This window comes from Leucoraja erinacea, chromosome 15 (assembly GCF_028641065.1).
Source record: "Leucoraja erinacea ecotype New England chromosome 15, Leri_hhj_1, whole genome shotgun sequence".
NCBI classification, from domain to species: Eukaryota; Metazoa; Chordata; class Chondrichthyes; order Rajiformes; family Rajidae; genus Leucoraja; species Leucoraja erinaceus.
In genome coordinates, this window is record NC_073391.1 from 4426518 (window position 1) to 4445623 (window position 19106).

The window sequence follows — 19106 nt, forward strand, 5'->3', positions numbered from 1 at the left end:
GAGGGGAGGGAGAGGGGGGGGGGGGTGGAGGAGGAGAGAGAGGGGGGGGGGGGAGAGAGATGGGGGGGGGGGGGGGGGGGGGGGGGGGGGGGGGGGGAGGGGGGATGGGAAAGAGGGTGGAGGGATGGGGAGAGAGGGAGAGATGGGGGGGGGGGAGGAGAGAGAGAGAGGGATGGGGGGGGGGGAGGAGAGAGAGACGGGGGGGGAGGAGAGAGACGAGGGGGGGAGGAGAGAGAGGAGGAGGGGGGGGGGAGAGAGAGGGGGGGGGGGGGGAGGGGGGGAGAGAGATGGGGGGGGAGGAGAGAGAGAGAGGGGGGGGAGGAGAGAGATGGGGGGGGGAGAGATGGGGGGAGGAGAGGATGGGGGGGGGAGAGAGAGAGAGATAGGGGGGGGGGGGGAGAGGGGGGGGGTAGAGAGGGGGAGAGAGAGGGGGAGAGAGACAGGGGGGGGAGGGAGAGAGAGAGAGAGAGAGAGAAAGAGTGGGGGGGGGGGAGAGAGAGAGATGGGGGGGGGGGGGGGGGGAGAGGAGATGGGGGGAGGGGGGGGGGGAGGAGGAGAGAGTGAATGGGAGGGGGGTGGAGTAGAGAGAGAGGGGGGGAGGGGAGTAGAGAGGGTAACAAAGGGTCTGCATGAAGTTTAGGACAGAGAGGGGTGAGAGTAGTTTCAATACCAGCGTCTCAAACTAACTGCTATCAGTTGACATAATATTGCTTAAATATGTCAAAGTTTAGTCAGTATGCATTATTATTACCTCCATTTATTAACTATGGAGCTAGATGTGGGTCCTGGCACTTATGCAGAACAAGGTTACCGACCCCAGACTTAGTTTCAATTGTACAAATGCATCACTGTATCCACTTAAGAACACGAATAAAATAAGAATTGAAGAACTGGTAGTATAAAGTGAATTATGGCAATGCTAATTTGTTTTCTGGAAAATATGCTGCAATCCACCAATGGTTGATCAAAGGCACAGCTTTCATGTACTGTCACCAGACAAAACTGTTCCCAAAACAATTATTTATCTTGATTTATACCTTATTTTGCAATAAATTACCACAAGTAATTAGCCAAAGGGATTAATTGCAATGGACTGTATTTTACCTGCATAACAGTTACAGCGCCATAAGTGACAGCTGTCCAATAGATGGAGCCCACCATGATTCCAGCTGCAGCAAATGGACATGCTTTGGAGATGAGACGGTCTGCTAGATCCAATACATAAACAACTGGACCTAAAACAAGGTGAAAAACACTAAACTAAGTATAGATGAAATAAAAAGCAATACATTTTTATATTCTTAAATTACATGTACTTTTTCTTGCCAAATGAAAAGTTAATTGATTTAAGTTTACTAATTTTATTGCAACTGTTCAAAGCTCAGATGCTGATAATTAATAAACATTGCGTAGACTTAAGAGATAATTTACAGTTCAATAAATGGGATATGCCTCGATTCAATTTGCAAAGTGCAATAATTAACAAAGCAATGAATCAACAACAAACGTGTAAATATAATGATCAGATTTTGTGGCTATAACGGCATGAAGATCAGTATTTAACATCGCTACTTTGTATAACTGACAACTTCCAGGTTTCTGCACGTATTATCTATCTATCTATAACTATCTTCTATATGTCTATCTATATCTATATCTTCCATGTCTATCTATCTATACTTGACCACTGCGTTGAAATGATATTTGCGCAAACACGCTACCCCATATTGCTAGGATTTTTTTCCTTCCCCCCCCCCCACACAGCCCCCCTTCCCCCTCCCACCCCCCATTTACCCCTTCCCATTCCTCCCCACCCAACACCCCTCACTCCCACACCACCCCCTCTCCCACACCATGGTGGAATATTGCATTCAGGAATGGGTTGCATTGGGGGACCAGGCCTCCCGTGTGACTGGAACCCAACGGGCCCCACTTATTCTAGTGTATTACTAAAACTCTCATCTTGTTTGTGAGTCTGCCTGTCTGCGATTCAGGGATGCTATGAACTACGCCAAAATGGTATACGATAGCTCTACAATATTTGCACCACCTTACTCACAATTATCTTGTGGTGTGTTTTTAATCAAGTTTCGTTCAGATTGATGTTATATTTTACAAGTTATTCACATTTTTAAATTTGCAAAATCCCACTTTGATTAATATTTATTCCATCTGCACTGGCAGTTACAGCTATGACGTCACAATGGGATTATAGCCCTGCCCACGACAATGTTGCAATCCCAGGACACCGAGTCCTGCCAGCCCTAATAAGTGCAATAGCATTTGTTTTTTAATTTAAATGAGCGAGGGTGAATAAGGGGAATTAAGCCGCCCCAGCACAGTTGGGGAGCTATGGGTGAGTGGTGGAATATTGGCTTGGGGGAACGGGTTGTGTTGGGGGACCAGGCCTCCCGTGTGACAGGGACTCAACGGGTCCCTCTTGGTCTAGTTTAACATAAAAGGCGGCATGGTTATGTAGAGGTAGAGCGACTGGCTTAGAGCGCCAGAGATCCGGGTTCTATCCTGACTACGGGTGTTTGTCGGTACAGAGTTTGTATGTTCTTTCCATGACCATGTCTGTTTTCTCCGAGATCTAGTGTTTCCTCCCACATTCCAAAAAGGTACAGGTTTGTAGATTAATTGGCTTGGTTAAAATGTAAATGGTCCCTAGTGTGTGTAGGATAGTGTTAATGTGTATGGATCGCTGGTCGGTTCGAACTCAGTGAGCCGAAGGACCTGTTTCCGCATTATATATCTAAACTGAACATAGAAATCATGAAGCTGCTGTTGTTGATTCAGTGCTTGTTTACTTGCTGCAAGCATTTCACTCTTTGATAACTGAATTAAGAAAAATCAGGTGAACAGATTGGAATTAAAACTATTTAAACCAGCCTTGCTTTCTTCTCTCAGGTGAACTCTCAAAATAAAGGATTTATTTCTTGTTTTATTTTATCCAACATCTTCTGACCTAATCATTGTATCAAGTCCACACATTATTTAGCACCCAAAATTGGTTTAACTATTTAAATAGTTCAACTGTTAATTTAGTTAACTATTTATGGTTTATCTATTTAGATAGTTATACAATTTTTGTTTATCTATCTAAATAGTTAAATCCAAATTGCTATTTTACTTAGTTTAAGAACTCTCTGGTTTTTCTACATAACCAGCTGTGGGCCATTAAAGATTTTCCATACGTAATGTCAAATGACCAGCCAAACACAGTTTCAACTCCATCTTTAAATTTGCTGACAAACCACAGATAATATACAGAAGTCAGAGTATAGGAGGGAGATTGGTCAACTGACCAAATGGTGCCAAAATAACAATCTTGGTTTCAACTTCAGTAAAACCAAAGAACAGATTGTGGACTTTAGACGAGGGAGGCCGAGGACCCACAAAACTCATCAATGGGTCGGTGGTGGAGAGAGTTCCTGGGCAGACACATCTCTGAAGATCTCCAACCTCATCTATTGTACCCGCTGTTGACTCCTATATATCAGCGAGACCATGCGCAGACTTGCCGATCGTTTCACTGAACGCCTCCGCTCAATCCGCCTAAACCTACCTGATCTCCCGGTTGCTAAACAGTTTAACTACCCCTCCCATTCCCTGGGCCTCCTCCATTATCAGAGTGAGGCCCAGCACCTCATATTTTGCTTGGGCAGATTACACCCCAGTGGTATGAACATTGACTTCTCCAACTTCAAGTAACCCTTGCTTTCCCTCTCTCTCCATCCCTCGCCCTTCCCAGTTCCCTGACCAGTCTTACTGTCTCCAACTACATTTTTCTATTTGCTTTGTTGTTACCTTCTCCCAGCTAACAATGATCTATTCTACATTTTACTTGATCTCCATTCCATTTGTCCTTGTTTCACACCTTACGCCTCCTAATCTATGTATCTCCCTCCCCCCTGACATCAGTCCAAGAAGGGTGTCGACCCAAAACATCACCCATTCCTCTCCAGAGATGCTGCCTGTCCTGCTGAGTTACTCCAGCATTTTGTGTTTATCTCTGGATATCTGCCCTGGTCACAGTAAATGATGCACTCAAACAGAAAGTTCAATGCTTATGCTTCCTGATACGATTGAGGAATTGAGTATGACAACAAATACTCTCTTGTCCTTCTACAGGTGTATGGCAGAGAATATATTGACTAGTTGCATCACAGCCTGGTTCGGCAACATAATTGCTCGAGAATGGGGATTCCAAAAAAGTGGTCAACACTGCCCAGCCCATCCTGGATACTGAACTCCACACACCATCAACAGGATCTATAAGAGGCACTGTGTCAAAAAGACAGCCAGCATTATCAAGGACTCACACCACCTTCATTTCACTCCTACCATTGGGGAGAAGGTATAGGATTCTGAAACATGTAATGTCCAGATTCAGGAAAAGCTTCTTTCCAACAAATATCAGGCTGTTGAACACTATGAAGTCCAACTAAACTCAGAGCTAGGAAATGCCTAGGTTGCAATAGTGACTGTGGGTTGTACTCGGGACTTTTGCTTTGTTGTTGCAAAATATGTTTTTATTTATTTATTAAACTTTTATCTTTATTAAACAAGTTGTTATGCTGCTAACTGCAATCTCCAGGCCAATTTATCATGCTTCTCTTCATCAAATGCTTCTTTTTCAGCCTATTTCACCTCCAACAATCAATTATGAGAATGATTGGGAGTATATGCTGCACTCGTCCATAACAACAACAGAACATTTTAGAATAGACAGCTAAATGTATTTTTTCATCTTAATATGGTGCAGTTTCTGGAAAGAGACTGCACCAAGACAATCTTCTGTGATACGTATAACCCAGAAAGTACACAGGTTAAAAGCGTCTTTCAAAATACTTTATTTTAATTGATAGGGAAAGAAATATAATCAGTCATAAAACACCTTATATATTTTTATACCATTTGGATTATTTTAAACATTAACTTTATTCTATTAACAAATTCTTGTCTCGGCCAATCCAATTCATTTACTCCATGAAAACAGGCAGTGTTTGGTATGTGAACTATAATGGGAGAACATAACCAAAAAAGTTCATAATGTCATAAGTTCTAGGAGCAAAATTAGGCCATTCAGCCCATCAAGTCTACTCTGCCATTCAATCATGGCCGATCTAATTCTCCCTCCTAATCTCATTCTCCTGCCTACTCCTCATAACCCCTGACACCACAGTTGATGAAGACAGGACAGTAGATATGGTTTACATGGATTTTGGCAAAGGTCTGCTCAGCATGGAAATACAGACGATTAGAGCACATGGATCCAAAATATGTTGGCAAACTGGATCCAAAATGGTGATAAAAGGAGGCAATGGGGATTGGTACATGCTGCGGTTTCCAATTAGGCATCATAATTGGCATGGGCGAGAGGTGTCAAAGAGCCTGCTTCTGTGCTGTACAGCAGCAAGCTGACAAAACTGCTTTAGTTTAGTTTAGCGATACAGCGTGGAAACAGGCCGTTCGGCCCACCAAGTTCACACCGACCGGTGATCCCCGCACATTAACGCTACCCCAAACACACCAGGGACAATTTTACATCAATACCAAGCCAATTAACCTACAAACCTGCACGTCTTTGGAGTGTGGGAGGAAACCGAAGTTCTCAGAGAAAATCCATGCAGGTCACAGGGAGAACTAACACCATATAGACAGCACCCGTAGTCAGGATCAAACCCGGGTCTCTGGCACTGTAAGGCAGTAGCTCTACCGCTACGCCACCATATCGCACCACATTACATTATTAAAACTAAAAGCGATTGCCAAAGTAAATAACATTGTGCACCAGTTGATCAGCAGCATCATGCCCAACATATAATGGAGACATTCTGAAACTGCTGTATAAAAGAATCCTTCCCTTGCCATGTAAATGAACTGGGTTTCACCAAATGCTCCCATCATCATCAAGGCACTGTATTTATGTTCTGTCATTTGTAGCAACTAATTTTCAACAACAAAAATGTGTACAGGGTGATGGGAATTCTCTAATTCACTCAAAAGATGGAATTGGAAAAAAGAAGCAGACATTATGAGCCATGTCAGAGATCATGTTTTGACTTAAGCGAATAAGGCATTCAATCCCAATGCAGTGATCTGACTGTCCAATCAACTGAAACGTCAAGATGCTAAACCCATTACAGGTTCATGCAGTGCTTGCTAACCGTACCAAGGACATTAGATCGCACTGAAACGATTTGCCTATTTTTGCATGTAAATATGCTCATATATGCTGGTCACAAGCTGTGAAACATTTTGCAGACAATCAAGAATTGCAGCAAAAAAAAAGATTGTGTTTTACGACCGGCATATGGCACAGGAATTACGTTTATGAATGAGCTATGCAACAGAAATGCCAGCACTGAGCTTTTGATCTCAGCAGAACCCTTTAAAGTCAGCTGCTATTTTCCACATTGGGGGGGGGGGGGGGGGGAGTTAGAAGCAGTCAAACCACCCACCCAATGACAAATAGTAAGAACCAGACAGCGGAACGATAAACAAGTCAGCTGAAAGCTTAAAGAATGCTGGATAAAATTAAATATACCTTATATTGAAGATTTATTCACCCAAGCAATCCTTAAACAGGCATAGAAATATATCTGAAGGGTCGCGACCCGAAATGTCACCCATTTCTTCTCTCCAGAGATGCTACCTGTCCTGCTGAATTACTCCAGCATTTTGTGTTTACCTTCGATTTAAACCAGCATCTGCAGTTCTTTCCTATCTATAAATATATCTGTTACTCCGTCAACATATTCCAGAAGTTCCTCAAAATCAAGCTAGGTACTGAGGGACATTAACAATTCAACTACGTATGTACAGGACAACGTCACATTTCTTGCACTCTGCAGTATGAGTAGAAGTTAATCATTTTTAAAAAGCAAATAAACAAGGAACAAGGGGTCAGGTCACATTGATTGCTCTGGAGATTTATTACCCTGATATTAATTTACATAAACATTTGGTCACATTAAAAGGCAAGTATTTCTGGTGAAGTCAAGAGTGAGAGAGCAGGATAAAACGAAGAGCAGGAAACAAAAAAAGCCAGACATTCTGGGTCCATTAGATGTTACACTAGCTTTCACTTCCCAGCACGTCAAAGAGAACAGATGCACATTTGAACTTTAAGAAACTAAATATAACTATTCTCCATACAAAGCACATTTGGAAATTGCATGCTGCATTAATGATTTAACTATCCAGCAGGGGTCAGAAAGAGCAGCAAAAGCTAATATTGGGTTTTCCCCTGCTTTTCAGCATTCAAAATAGCAAGTAAACATTTCAAAGGTATATCCTGAATCCTAAATACACCAACATTGTAAATACATTTTGAATAACAAACTTAGTGGCTTTGAGAAAATTGTAAACACATCCTGAAGTTTTTTTTTGGCTACATACAGAAATATCATATTTGGCATAGACATTATTGACCGAAGGGTCTGTTCCTGTGGTGTAGTTCTATGTTCTATACTACCTGCTGCAGGAGGTCCCTCCTTTTATATTTAACATATTGCCTTGATCTTGATAGCAGGGAAAGTGGAACGGATTGAGAGTTGTGGAATGGAATCAAGGAAATTTATGTCCAAGGCTGGGTTTTGGTTGAGGCGATCATTCCAGTGAGTACCAGTCTTGGCTCTCAGGAGTAGGCCCTTGGGCCGTAGGTGGGCTTGACAGCACATGCAAGAGTTGACATGTCATTTATTATCTTGTTGCTGGATCTCCTGTTTATTCCAACTACCATCTCTTGACACCAGTATAAGGAAGGAGGGAGCTGCTCCGACGGGACGGACTCCACTTGAACCCGGCTGGAACAAAGGTCCTGGCAAACCGCATAATCAGGGCGGTAGATACAGCTTTAAACTAAATAGTGGGGAGCTCAACAAATTGGAGATTTGTGGATGAAGTTAAAGGGGACGAGACTGCAGGAGAGGATACAGAAGTCTCCAGAAGTAATAGGACAGAAAGTTTAAGAAGGGATAAGAGAGTAAGGTCAGGTAAAATCGGGACCAATGTGAGAAGAAGGGTGGTGGATACCAAACTAAAGGTGTTGTAAATGAATGCACTAGTATGCGGAACAAAGTGGATGAGATTGTAGTGCAGTTAGAAATTGGTAGGTACAACATTGCGTGCATTACAGACATGTGGCTGAAAGAAGATCGCTGGGAGCTGAATATCCAAGGTTATACGTCCTATTGAAAAGGCGGACAGGTGGGCTGAGGGGTTGGGGTACCTGTGTTGGTAAAGAAAGAAATTTGATCCTTAGCAAGGGGTGACATAGGATCAGAAGATGTAGAAGCCTTGTGGGTCGAGCTAAGAAACTGCAAGGGTAAAAAGATCCTGATGCAAGTTATTTACAGGCACCCAAACAGTAACCAGGATATAGGGTACAAGCAGCATGTAAGAATTCAATGTTACGATGATCACAGGGGATTTTAATATGCAGGTAGACTGGGAAAATCAGGTTGGTACTGGACCCCAAGAGAGGGAATTTGTAGTGCCTATGAGATGGCTTCTTAGAGCAGCTTATAGTTGAGCCTACCAAGGAAAAGGCAATTCTGGATTTGGTGTTGAAATTCAAGAGAGTCAGAGGGTGGAAGTTAGTGGAGTGGCTATTACTAGGGAGAAGGTGCTTGGGAAGCTGAAAGGTCTGAAAGTGGATGTCACCTGGACTGAATGGACTACACCGCAGGGTTCTGAAAGACGTGGCTTTCGAGATGGCGGAGGCATCAGACATGATCTTTCAAGAATCACTAGAGTTAGGAGCGGTTCCTGGCGATTGAAAAACTCTGCTGTTCAAGGAGGGAGCAAAGCAGAAGAGTGGAAACTGTAGGCTGGATAGCCCGACTTCAGTGGTTTGTAAAATTTGAGAGTCCATTAAAAGGATGAAGTGTCCAAGTACCCAAAAGCACATGATAAAAAAAGGCTGAGGTTCGCATGGTTTTGTGAATGGGAAATCTTGCCTGATGAACCTGTTGGAATTCTTTGAGGAAATAACAGGATAACCAAGAAGAGTCAGTGAATGTTGTTTATCTGGATTTTCAGAAAGCATTTGATAAGTTGCCACACGTGAGGATTCTAAAGACGATGAGAGCCCATGGTAATAGAAGGAAGATACTAGCATACCACTGGTATTTTCTAGTAGAGAAGCCAATATATTTAACACCTGTTAAGGATGTTAAGTCTACAGAATACCTACCTTCACAGATAGAAACATAGAAAATAGGTGCAGGAGGCGGCCATTCGGCCCTTCGAGCCAGCACCACCATTCATTGTGATCATGGTTGTTCGGCCCCAATCAATAACCCGTGCCAGCCTTCTCCCCATATCCCTTGATTCCACTAGCCCCTAGAGCTCTATCTAACTCTCTCTTACATCCATCCAGTGATTTGGCCTCCACTGCCCTCAGTGGCAGGGAATTCCACAAATTCACAACTGGGTGAAAAGGTTTTTTCTCACTTCAGTCTTAAATGGCCTCCCCTTTATTCTAAGACTGCGTTCCTTGGTTCTGGACTCGCCCAACATTAGGAACATTTTTCCTGCATCTAGCTTGTCCAGTCCTTTTATAATTTTATATGTTTGTATAAGATTCCCCCTCATCCTTCTAAACTCCAGTGAATACAAGCCTAGTCTTTTCAATCTTTCCTCATATGAGAGTCCCGCCATCCCAGGGATCAATCTCGTGAACCTACGCTGCACTGCCTCAAGCACAAAGGATGTCCTTCCTCAAATTAGGAGACCAAAACTGTACACAATACTCCAGATGTGGTCTTACCAGAGCCCTATACAAATGCAGAAGAACCTCTCTACTCCTATACTAAAATCCTCTTGTTATGTAGGCCAACATTCCATTAGCTTTCTTCACTGCCTGCACGCCAACTTCGTACTTTCGTTGGTGTTAATTATGTAGACCTCAGTACAGACCAGGTTCTGAGGATCCTCTCCAACTCCAGTTGTTCTGGGGCCATCAGGTTGTTTCGGTGCTACCCGGTTTTGTCTTGTATGTGGTGATGGCATGCAAGCACTGCCACAGATGTTGAGCATCCATTTCTGACTCCCGCTTAGCTCAAATTGCCCCTAAGCCTTTTGGCGGACTTTAGAAAGTCATATTTGGACCGTTGCATTATATTGAACTTCTAGTCTTAAATGACACTGATCTAGCCCACAGCAGATTAGGAGTCTCCTGGCTCATCCAGGGCTGCTGATTGGGGAAGACTTGGGATGACTGTTTGACTAGAATTTATATTAAAAAATGCACTCTGCACATGCTTTCCCTAAATATTTGGAAAGACAAGCAGCTAACTTTGTAATACAATCTCACTTCTTAAGGCAGGTTGCAAACAATTAACCATTGCAGATGTTGCTATTTGCTTTACGTAGTTCTAATAACAAATAGCATTGTTTGCCTGAAGGGTCTCGACCCGAAATGTCATCCAATTCAGAGATGCTGCCTGTCCCACTGAGTTACTTCAGCATTTTGTCTAACTTCGCTTTAAACCAACATCTGAAGTTCTTCCCTACACAGTATTGTCGGCCTCCATTTTACAGCAAAAGGAGATGATTAGATCAGTGGCATCTGATAAGACATCAATTAAATTTGTGCAATCTGTAAACATTATGAAGCACCCCTCTTTAGTTCCATCTGGAAATTATGTCATAGTCATGATGCCATAGTCTATTACATTACAATCAGGGCCATACAGCACATTCAGCACAACTTATCCATGCCAACAAAGATACTCAATGCTAGTCCCACCTGCCTGTGTTTGGTCCATATCCCTCTCAACCTTTCCTATCCATGTATCAGTCCAAATATATTTTAAATGCTGTTATGATACCTGCCTCAACTATCTTTTCTGGCAGCTTGTTTTATGTACCAACCACCCTATTGAAAAAGTTGCCTCAGGTTCTTATTAAATCTTTCCTCTCCAACATTATTGCATTCTTCTGCCTTCTCTATTGGAAGCCAAAAAGCCATATTTTCAGTGCCATGTGTTCCATAACTGAGCTTGAAATCAGACAAACACATCACTTTCTAAAACGCAATGCTTGGTTTGGCAGGCTTTTAAAACCTGCTGTATCCAAACACAAAAGGGCCTATCCCACTTAGGTGATTTTTAAGGAGACTACAGGCAACTAGGCTGTCACCACATGGTTGCCGGGGTGTCGCCTGTATGATCTCCTCAGTCGCCCAAACGTAGAGTCTGTCTGGTCGCCACAGAATTTTGAAATGTTCAAAATATTTCGGCGACCGTTGTCTTGACGCCAATGGGGTAGCTTGATGTAGGTGCTGTCGCCAGGATGATGTAAGTTGTTGCCGCTGATGACATTGGTGAATTCCATTAAAGTTATATTATAGATAATTTAAATTTTAATGTTATTATAATATTTTCGTATGCACTGTTGTATGTCATAGGGGCGTAGTCGCTGGTCTTTCAGCGACCTGCAACGACTATGATGTCTAAAAAAAATTGCCCAAGTGGGACAGGGCCTTAAATTGTTCAAATCTTAGCCACCTACACATCCTGCCTCACATGAAGTCCCAGTCAAAATACTTTGCACAAACCATCTCTTACATTTCAAATCCTCCCAAGCATTGATTTTGCATTCTCCATACCCAATTCCAACTCTATTTACTTAGAATAACTTTCCAAAACAGCATTAGGCTCGAGAGAAGAGTAGAGTACACTTCTGAACTTTGAACCAGTAATACTGAGGAAATAGCAATATAAGTGCAGATCAGGATGATTTGCAATAGGAAAGGAAACTTAGTCTGTATGGAGTTTGAGTGTTCTCCTCATGACCACACATTTTTTTCCGGGTACTCGGGTTTCCTCTCACACTCCAAAGACGTACAGATTTGTAGGTTAACTGACTTTGGTAAAAAAATGTAAATTGTCCCTATTGTGTAGGACATTGTTAGTGTACAGGAATCACTGGCCAGCGCGGCTCGGTGAGATGAATGGCCTGTTTCTGTGCTGTATCTCTAAACTAGTGTTCCAAGGTACTTGCTGTCCTTGTTCTTCTAGTGGTTTGAAGTCATAGGTTTGTTGCAAGGTCTTTGGCAAATTGCTGCAGTGTTTCCTGAAGGTGGAATAGTGTAGCTACTATAAAAGCAAATGACGCAAATTGACAATGTTTTCAAAACCTATGGAGTTGTTATAAAGATCAGCTGTTCAGGGTCACTGGTTTTACCAGTTTAAAATATAAGCTATGCCAAGGCTTTCCAAAGGCTTCTTGCCTTTTTTGGCAATTACTTTAATGTGATGAAGTGATCAGGTTTTATGCATCTATTCAGCAAACATTCAAAAAATTGAAATATCATCTGAACTAAGCCACGCAAGTTGAAATCACACTCAAAACGTCAAATACAATCCAAACACCTACAGTGCCCGCCATAATTTTTGAGACAAACCCATCATTGAATTATTTGCCTCTGTACTCCACAATTTGAGATTTGTAATAGAGAAAAAAAATCACATGTGGTTAAAGTACACATTGTCAGATTTTAATAAAGGCCATTATTAAACATTTTGGTTTCACCATGTAGAAATTACAGCAGTGTTTATATAGTCCCCCCATTTCAGGGCACCATAATGTTTGGGACACATGGCTTCACAGGAGTTTGTAATTGCTCAGATGTGTTTAATTGCCTCCTTCATGCAGGTATAAGAGAGCACTCAGCACCTAGTCTTTCCTGCAGTCTTTCCGTCACCTTTGGAAACTTTTATTGCTGTTTATCACCATGAGGACCAAGGTGTGCCAATGAAAGTCAAAGAAGCCATTATGAGACTGAGAAACAAAAATAAAACTGTTAGAGACATCAACCAAACCTTAGGCTTACCAAAATAAACTGCTTGGAATATCATTAAGAAGAAAGAGAGTACCGGTGAGCTTACTGATTGCAAAGGAAGACCACAGCTGATGACAGAAGAATTCTCTCTATAATAAAGAAAAACACCCAAACACCTGTCCGACAGATCAGAAATACTCTTCAGGAGTCAGGTGTGGATTTGTCAATGACCACTGTCCGCAGAAGACTTCATGAACAGAAATACAGAGGCTATATTGCAAGATACAAACCACTGGTTAGCCACAAAAATAGGATGGCCGGATTACAGTTTCCCAAGAAATACTTAAAAGAGCAAACACAGTTCTGGGAAAAGGTCTTGTGGACAGATGAGACGAAGATTAACTTATATCCGAGTGATGGCAAGAGCAAAGTATAGAGTAGAGAAGGAACTGCCCAAGATCCAAAGCATACCACCTCATCTGTGATACACAGTGGTGGGGGTGTTATGGCCAGGGCATGTTTGGCTGCTGAAGGTACTGGCTCTTATCTTCATTGATGATACAACTGCTGATGGTAGTAGCACAATGAATTCTGAAGTGTATAGACACATCCTATCTGCTCAAGTTCAAATAAATGCCTCAAAACTAATTGGCCAGCAGTTCATTCTACAGTAAGCCAATGATCCCAAACATACTGCTAAAACAATGGAGTTTTTCAACGCTAAAAAAGGTCAATTCCTTGAGTGGCCAAGACCTTTTTTACCCCAAAAAAATTATTTACTCAAAATAACATCTGAAACATAAACTACATATGTTTACCTGATGGAAAATCCTAAAAAATAAAAATGCCGAAGAGAAAACTGAAGGGGACTAGCCTCCAAAACAAGCATAAGCTAAAGATAGCTGCAACATGGGGGTGGAAGATTGCAATGTTCACGTGGTCCACCCTGTTTCGACGAATGCAATCAACCTGGCATGCACAATCAAATAAGATCAAATAGAACAAGTTGTCCTACAACTTTAGGCTGTGCACGCTATACGCGAGAAGAAGAAGAAGCTGCAATACAAGCCTGGCAGAGCATCACCAAAGAAGAAACCCAACAACTGGTGGTGTCCATGAATCGCAAACTTCAAGCAGTCATTGCATGCAAAAGATATGCAACAAAATACTAAATATGACTACTTTCATTTACATGACATTGCTGTGGCCCAAATATTATGGTGCCCTGAAATGGGGGGGGGGGGGGGGGGGGGGGGGGGTGGGGGGGGACTGTGCATAAATACTGCTGTCATTTCTACATGGTGAAACCAAAACATATTAAAATGGCCTTTATTAAAATCTGACAATGTGCACTTTAAGCACATGTGATGTTTTTCTATTACAGACCTGAAATTGTGGAGTACAGAGGTAAATAAATAAATGATGGGTCTTTGTCCCAAACATTATGGAGGGCACTGTACGTGTGTCTTCAGTTCACAACTCATGCATAATGAATACACATAGCATTGGCTTAAAAATGACATACTTCTTCATTGTGGGATGATAATTCCAATGTACCAACCCCAACCTTGCCACCAACATTCCAGAAACAGTCCAACACCGATTCTCAATTGAAAAGGACTATCCACCTTAGTTTAATTTAGAGATACAGCATGGGTACATGCCCTTTAACCAGTTTAACTAGAAAACACTAGTTCTATGTTTTACCACTTTCTCATCCACTCCCTACACGTTAGGGGCAATTTTACAAAGACCAATTAATCTACATACTCGCACGTCTTTGGGATGTGGGAAGAAACTGGAGGAAATTCCTGCGGTCACAGGGCGGACACGCAAATTCCACACAGGCCGCACCAGAGGACAGGAACGAACCTTGGTCTCTTCCAGTTACGTCACTGTGCCACACAAGGCCAACTAAACCAAAGTCAAGCAAAAACATGGCACCTGTTCTAATTGTTGCACTGAGTTAGAGTTAGTAAACTAGCTAATATATCTTTAAAATAGATGGATATTTCCATCCATCGCCTTCAATTAGACCCATGATAATTTCTTGGTTTAATTATGTTCACTACTATTTCATGTAAAATTTATGCCAATAGCAAATCGTCCATGAATCAAGTACAGAATAATGAAAGGCATCGTGGATGTGGAAAAGATGTTTCCATTGATGGGAGGGTCTACGTACCAGAGGTCATAGTCTCACAATTAAAGGGCGCTCTTTTAGAAAAGAGGTGAGGAGCAACTTCTTTCGTCAGAGGGTAGTTAATCTGTGGAACTAATTTCTACAGGTCTGTGGAGGCCGTCAGTGGATATTTAAGTCAGAGATAGACAAATTCTTGATTAGAACAGGTGTCAAGGGTTACGAGCAGAAGGCAGGAAAATAGGATTAGGAGGCAGAGATCAGCCATGATTGAATGGCGGAAAAGGCTCGATGGGCCGAATGGCCTAATTCTGATGGGTGGGCGGCGCGGCTCTGGCCAGCAGCGGCCTCTGCAGTCTGTCCACGTTTTATTATTTTTCTGTCTGTGTTTTAATGTAGTTTTTGTTATTTTTTGTTGGGGTGTGTGTGTGGGGGGGTGGGGGTGGGGTGGGGAGGGGGGGGGGGAAACTTTAAATCTCTCCCTGCACTGGAGACCCGACCTTTTCTCGTCGGGTTTCCGTTGTCGTTGGGGCCGCAACGAGGAGCGGCCTCCAACAGGAAGAAGCCGGGGACTCTGGTGCTACAACTCACCGTCGCCGTCGCGGGGCTGGCCGAGTCCGGAACGGTTGGAGCGGTGGAGGAGCGCTGCTGCTGCTGCTGCTGCTGCGGCCCGACCGGAGAGTCGGAGGCCCCAACAACAGGTCTGTGGACGGCGGCACCGGGAGCCCGCGGCTCCCTGGAGGGAGACCGCTTTTCAGGGCTCTCGCAACGGCGACTTCCCCCGCCCGAGTTGCGTGGTTGAAGAGCTCCTGGAGCGGGGCCTAACATCACCGCCCCGCGCGGCTGGGAATGGCCGCGGGATTCTGCGAGCGCACGCCGGGGGCTCTAATACCAAGACCCGGTGTGCGACCTCGCACCACCCGGCGTGGCTTAAATGGCCGCGGGACAATTGCCATCGCCAGCCGGGGGCTTTGACTTTGACTCTGACATGGGGGGGGGGGAGAGTGCAGTGGAGAGATAAGTTTATTTGGCCTTCCATCACAGCGATGTGATGGATGTTTATGTAAATTATGTTGTGTCTTGGGTCTATGTGTTTGTAATGTATGGCTGCAGAAACTCAAGGGGTCCAAATGACAATAAATGTATCTTATCTTATCTTATCTTATCTTATCTTCTACTCGTATAACTTGTGAAGTACACATTCTATGCCAAATGGTGCATCTGCATGGAATATTTCAAATATTTGGCTAAACTATTGATTCATCAGGAAGCAGAGATGACCAAATATGCCAACATTTGTTGTCCATCAATTGCCCAGCATTTACTGCCTGGAAGAATGTCGATTTGTGCCTTTATTGCTGGCTGCAACGATTACACCTGCAAGGCTAATGTCAGCAGCTGCACTAAATCAATACAAAACATTACATTGAACCTGATATTTCAGTGCAGATTACACAGGATCCTCACACTATTCTGCAAACTTTGCCAAGGTAGATCTTGAGCGTCACACGATTCCTTCAACAAATATTAAGACTAAACACCATTAAAATGAGACAAAAGCAATTCCTAACTAGCCAGACTGTTATCAGTGTGTATCATCCATCAACATTCTTCTGTATTTGGGACAGATTTTTGAATGGAGATAGTACATTCTCAGAACAGTGTTAAGGACCCGCTGAGCAGCAAAGTACACAGCTGAAGTTTTGATAGGCAAATAGATTGTCATTGAAAAGAAAAACAGTGCTTTATTCAAAGATAAAATAAATTAATGTTTAATATTTCCCGATAATGACCTATTCTCATTTGATCTGTGAACCAAAAATTCCCTTTTAAATATTTTTCTGCATAAATATACTATGGATACAAGAAGAACAACTACGATGCATTTGAAAATGCATGTATGTCACGAGCGCATGCCTAAGGTAGGTAACTATACCAAATGAATATTGTATCCAATACATAGCAACTTTTTATATTTTATAAATAATTTAAATTTGCAGGATGCTGCTTAATGTTAGTCTGCTGGATAATGCACATGGTGCAGTGACATATATAATGACTCCAAAATTACATGCAGTCTTTACTGGGAGCTCCAACCCGGTGCGGCCTTGTCGGCTTCGGAAGCCGCGGTCCCCAGCTAGGAAGCGGCCGTTCCAGGTGGCCCAGCCGCTGTGAGGACTCTCCCGATGCCGGAGCAACAGCACCCGGCCAGAAACATCGGGCCTCCGTAGAGGCAATTGCGGTGGCCTAAATAGGACTGACTTTGGTTGAACTGGGGATGGGGACTGGACTTTGTGCCTTTCCCCCACAGTGGTATCCACTGTGGGGGGATGATTTTTTTGTGTATAAGTTAACATGTTAGTCTGTGTCCAAGATGGCTGTCGGAAGGGAGAGTGGATGCTGGCGTGCTTTAGCTGCCGCTGCTCTCTTCACATTGTGTATTTTGATTTTTTGTCTTTGGAGCGATTTCTGTCTTTAATTTGTGTATTGGTGATGTCCTTATTATTTATTTTACTCCGATTATATGTTTTTTCACTCTTATTAATTTCTGTAAGGTGTCCTTGAGACTTTGAAAGGCGCCCGCAAATAAAATGTATTAATAAAAAGTATATTATTATTATTATTATTATTATTATTAAGAAAATTATTTAAAAATGGAGTGTATAATGAAAATATAATTTATTTTAGTTACCATTTAGTCTTTTTAAACCTTAAAACTTTGCGAATCAAACTACTCACACTTGAGACTGAAGGTCAAAAGTTCAAATTCTAGTTCAGAGATTTGAGCACTCAATTTAGGCTGCTGCATCAGAACAATACAGAGGTCAGCGGAACAAAATATATTAAACAAGCCTGCTCGCTTTGGTGGAGATTTATATAAAAACCTACAGAACTGTTTAAAGATAAACAATGACATTGGCGATATTGGGGATGATCAACCATGATCACATTGAATGGCGGTGCTGGCTCGATGGGCCGAATGGCCTACTCCTGCACCTATTGTCTATTGACATTTCCCCAATGTCCAGCCCAACTACTATTCTTTGCTAACAACACTTTTTAATTTAGGAAAGTAATGGCTGTGGTCAGACACTCCCAAGTTTAGCACAAACTAAATGCAGAATAGTCATTGCTATTTCATAATGTTTTTTGTTTCCTACTTTATGCACCACAGCCATTCAGAATGAAAATGAATGTTATCGGTAACGTATTGCAATGTGGAATGCCAAATGCCAGTTGAGAATATCATAAATTACCAGATGAAAAAACATTCCCATCATGATTTAGACTTGAAACTGAATGCAGACGATACTGCAAAAAGGAATGCTTATTCTGTACAAACAAGAGAGGAATGGTAACCTTATTTTGCCATATAATTGCAATATTTAAAAAAATCTGATAACTGAATTTTTGATTTCACCCACACTTTGGACGCTAATGATGAATCAACCATCCATCTCAAAAGAAAATAAAAAGTTAAAATATAAATTAAGCAGAGGAGAAAATCCCCACAGGACAAAGGCAAAAAGCTCATCCAATTCTTGGCTCTTCTACAACTGTTGTCCACTTTCTGGAAGCTGAAAGACACATTAACTTTCCAGTCATTTAGTTCTCAGATTGCACCATTGTTGAAAAATAAACTTGTTGCGAGTCCAGTTTCTCTGGTTTAAAAAAAAAAGTTGCTTCAAAGGAATCAAATTGCGTAATGGAATATTTTAAGGCTCAAGATGCAAAAGTTGGATTTTGCATATAATTAGGCACATGACGACCAATTTACGTCTGGCGAGTTTCTAATTCCAGGAATGCCAATGAAAGGAGATGCAAAATCAATGGGGTGGATAGCCAAGAACAGAATTATCCTTCTCCTGTTCTTGCCATAGTACTCGAGGCAAAGCCACTCTCATGCTTTCCCTGAAACACACTTAATGTTTGATATCAAGAAGTGAATGAAAAACATTGTAATATATTATGTAACAGAACACTAAAATGTACCTTGTTATTGGATCGGCATATTTATACAAAAAGTCCAGGGCCATGACTGAGTATCATTACTGAATTGCCCCAAATTTATTACCTGAAATCCTCCTCTCCAAGTAATGAAGTATTTTGACTAGGAAATATGTTTTCATTATTACTGGATCACACCAACTGCCTATCTAACTGTGG

General features: G+C 42.3%; 1 protein-coding gene across 1 annotated transcript in view; it reads right to left on the reverse strand.

The window, feature by feature from the left end:
• marchf5 (membrane-associated ring finger (C3HC4) 5) overlaps positions 1-19106 on the reverse strand; it is a 70664-nt gene that overhangs the window by 14206 nt on the left and 37352 nt on the right. Inside the window, exon 3 of the mRNA XM_055646626.1 lies at positions 1105-1235. Coding sequence (XP_055502601.1) covers positions 1105-1235 — 131 coding nt within the window. The remainder of the gene's footprint in view (positions 1-1104; positions 1236-19106) is intronic.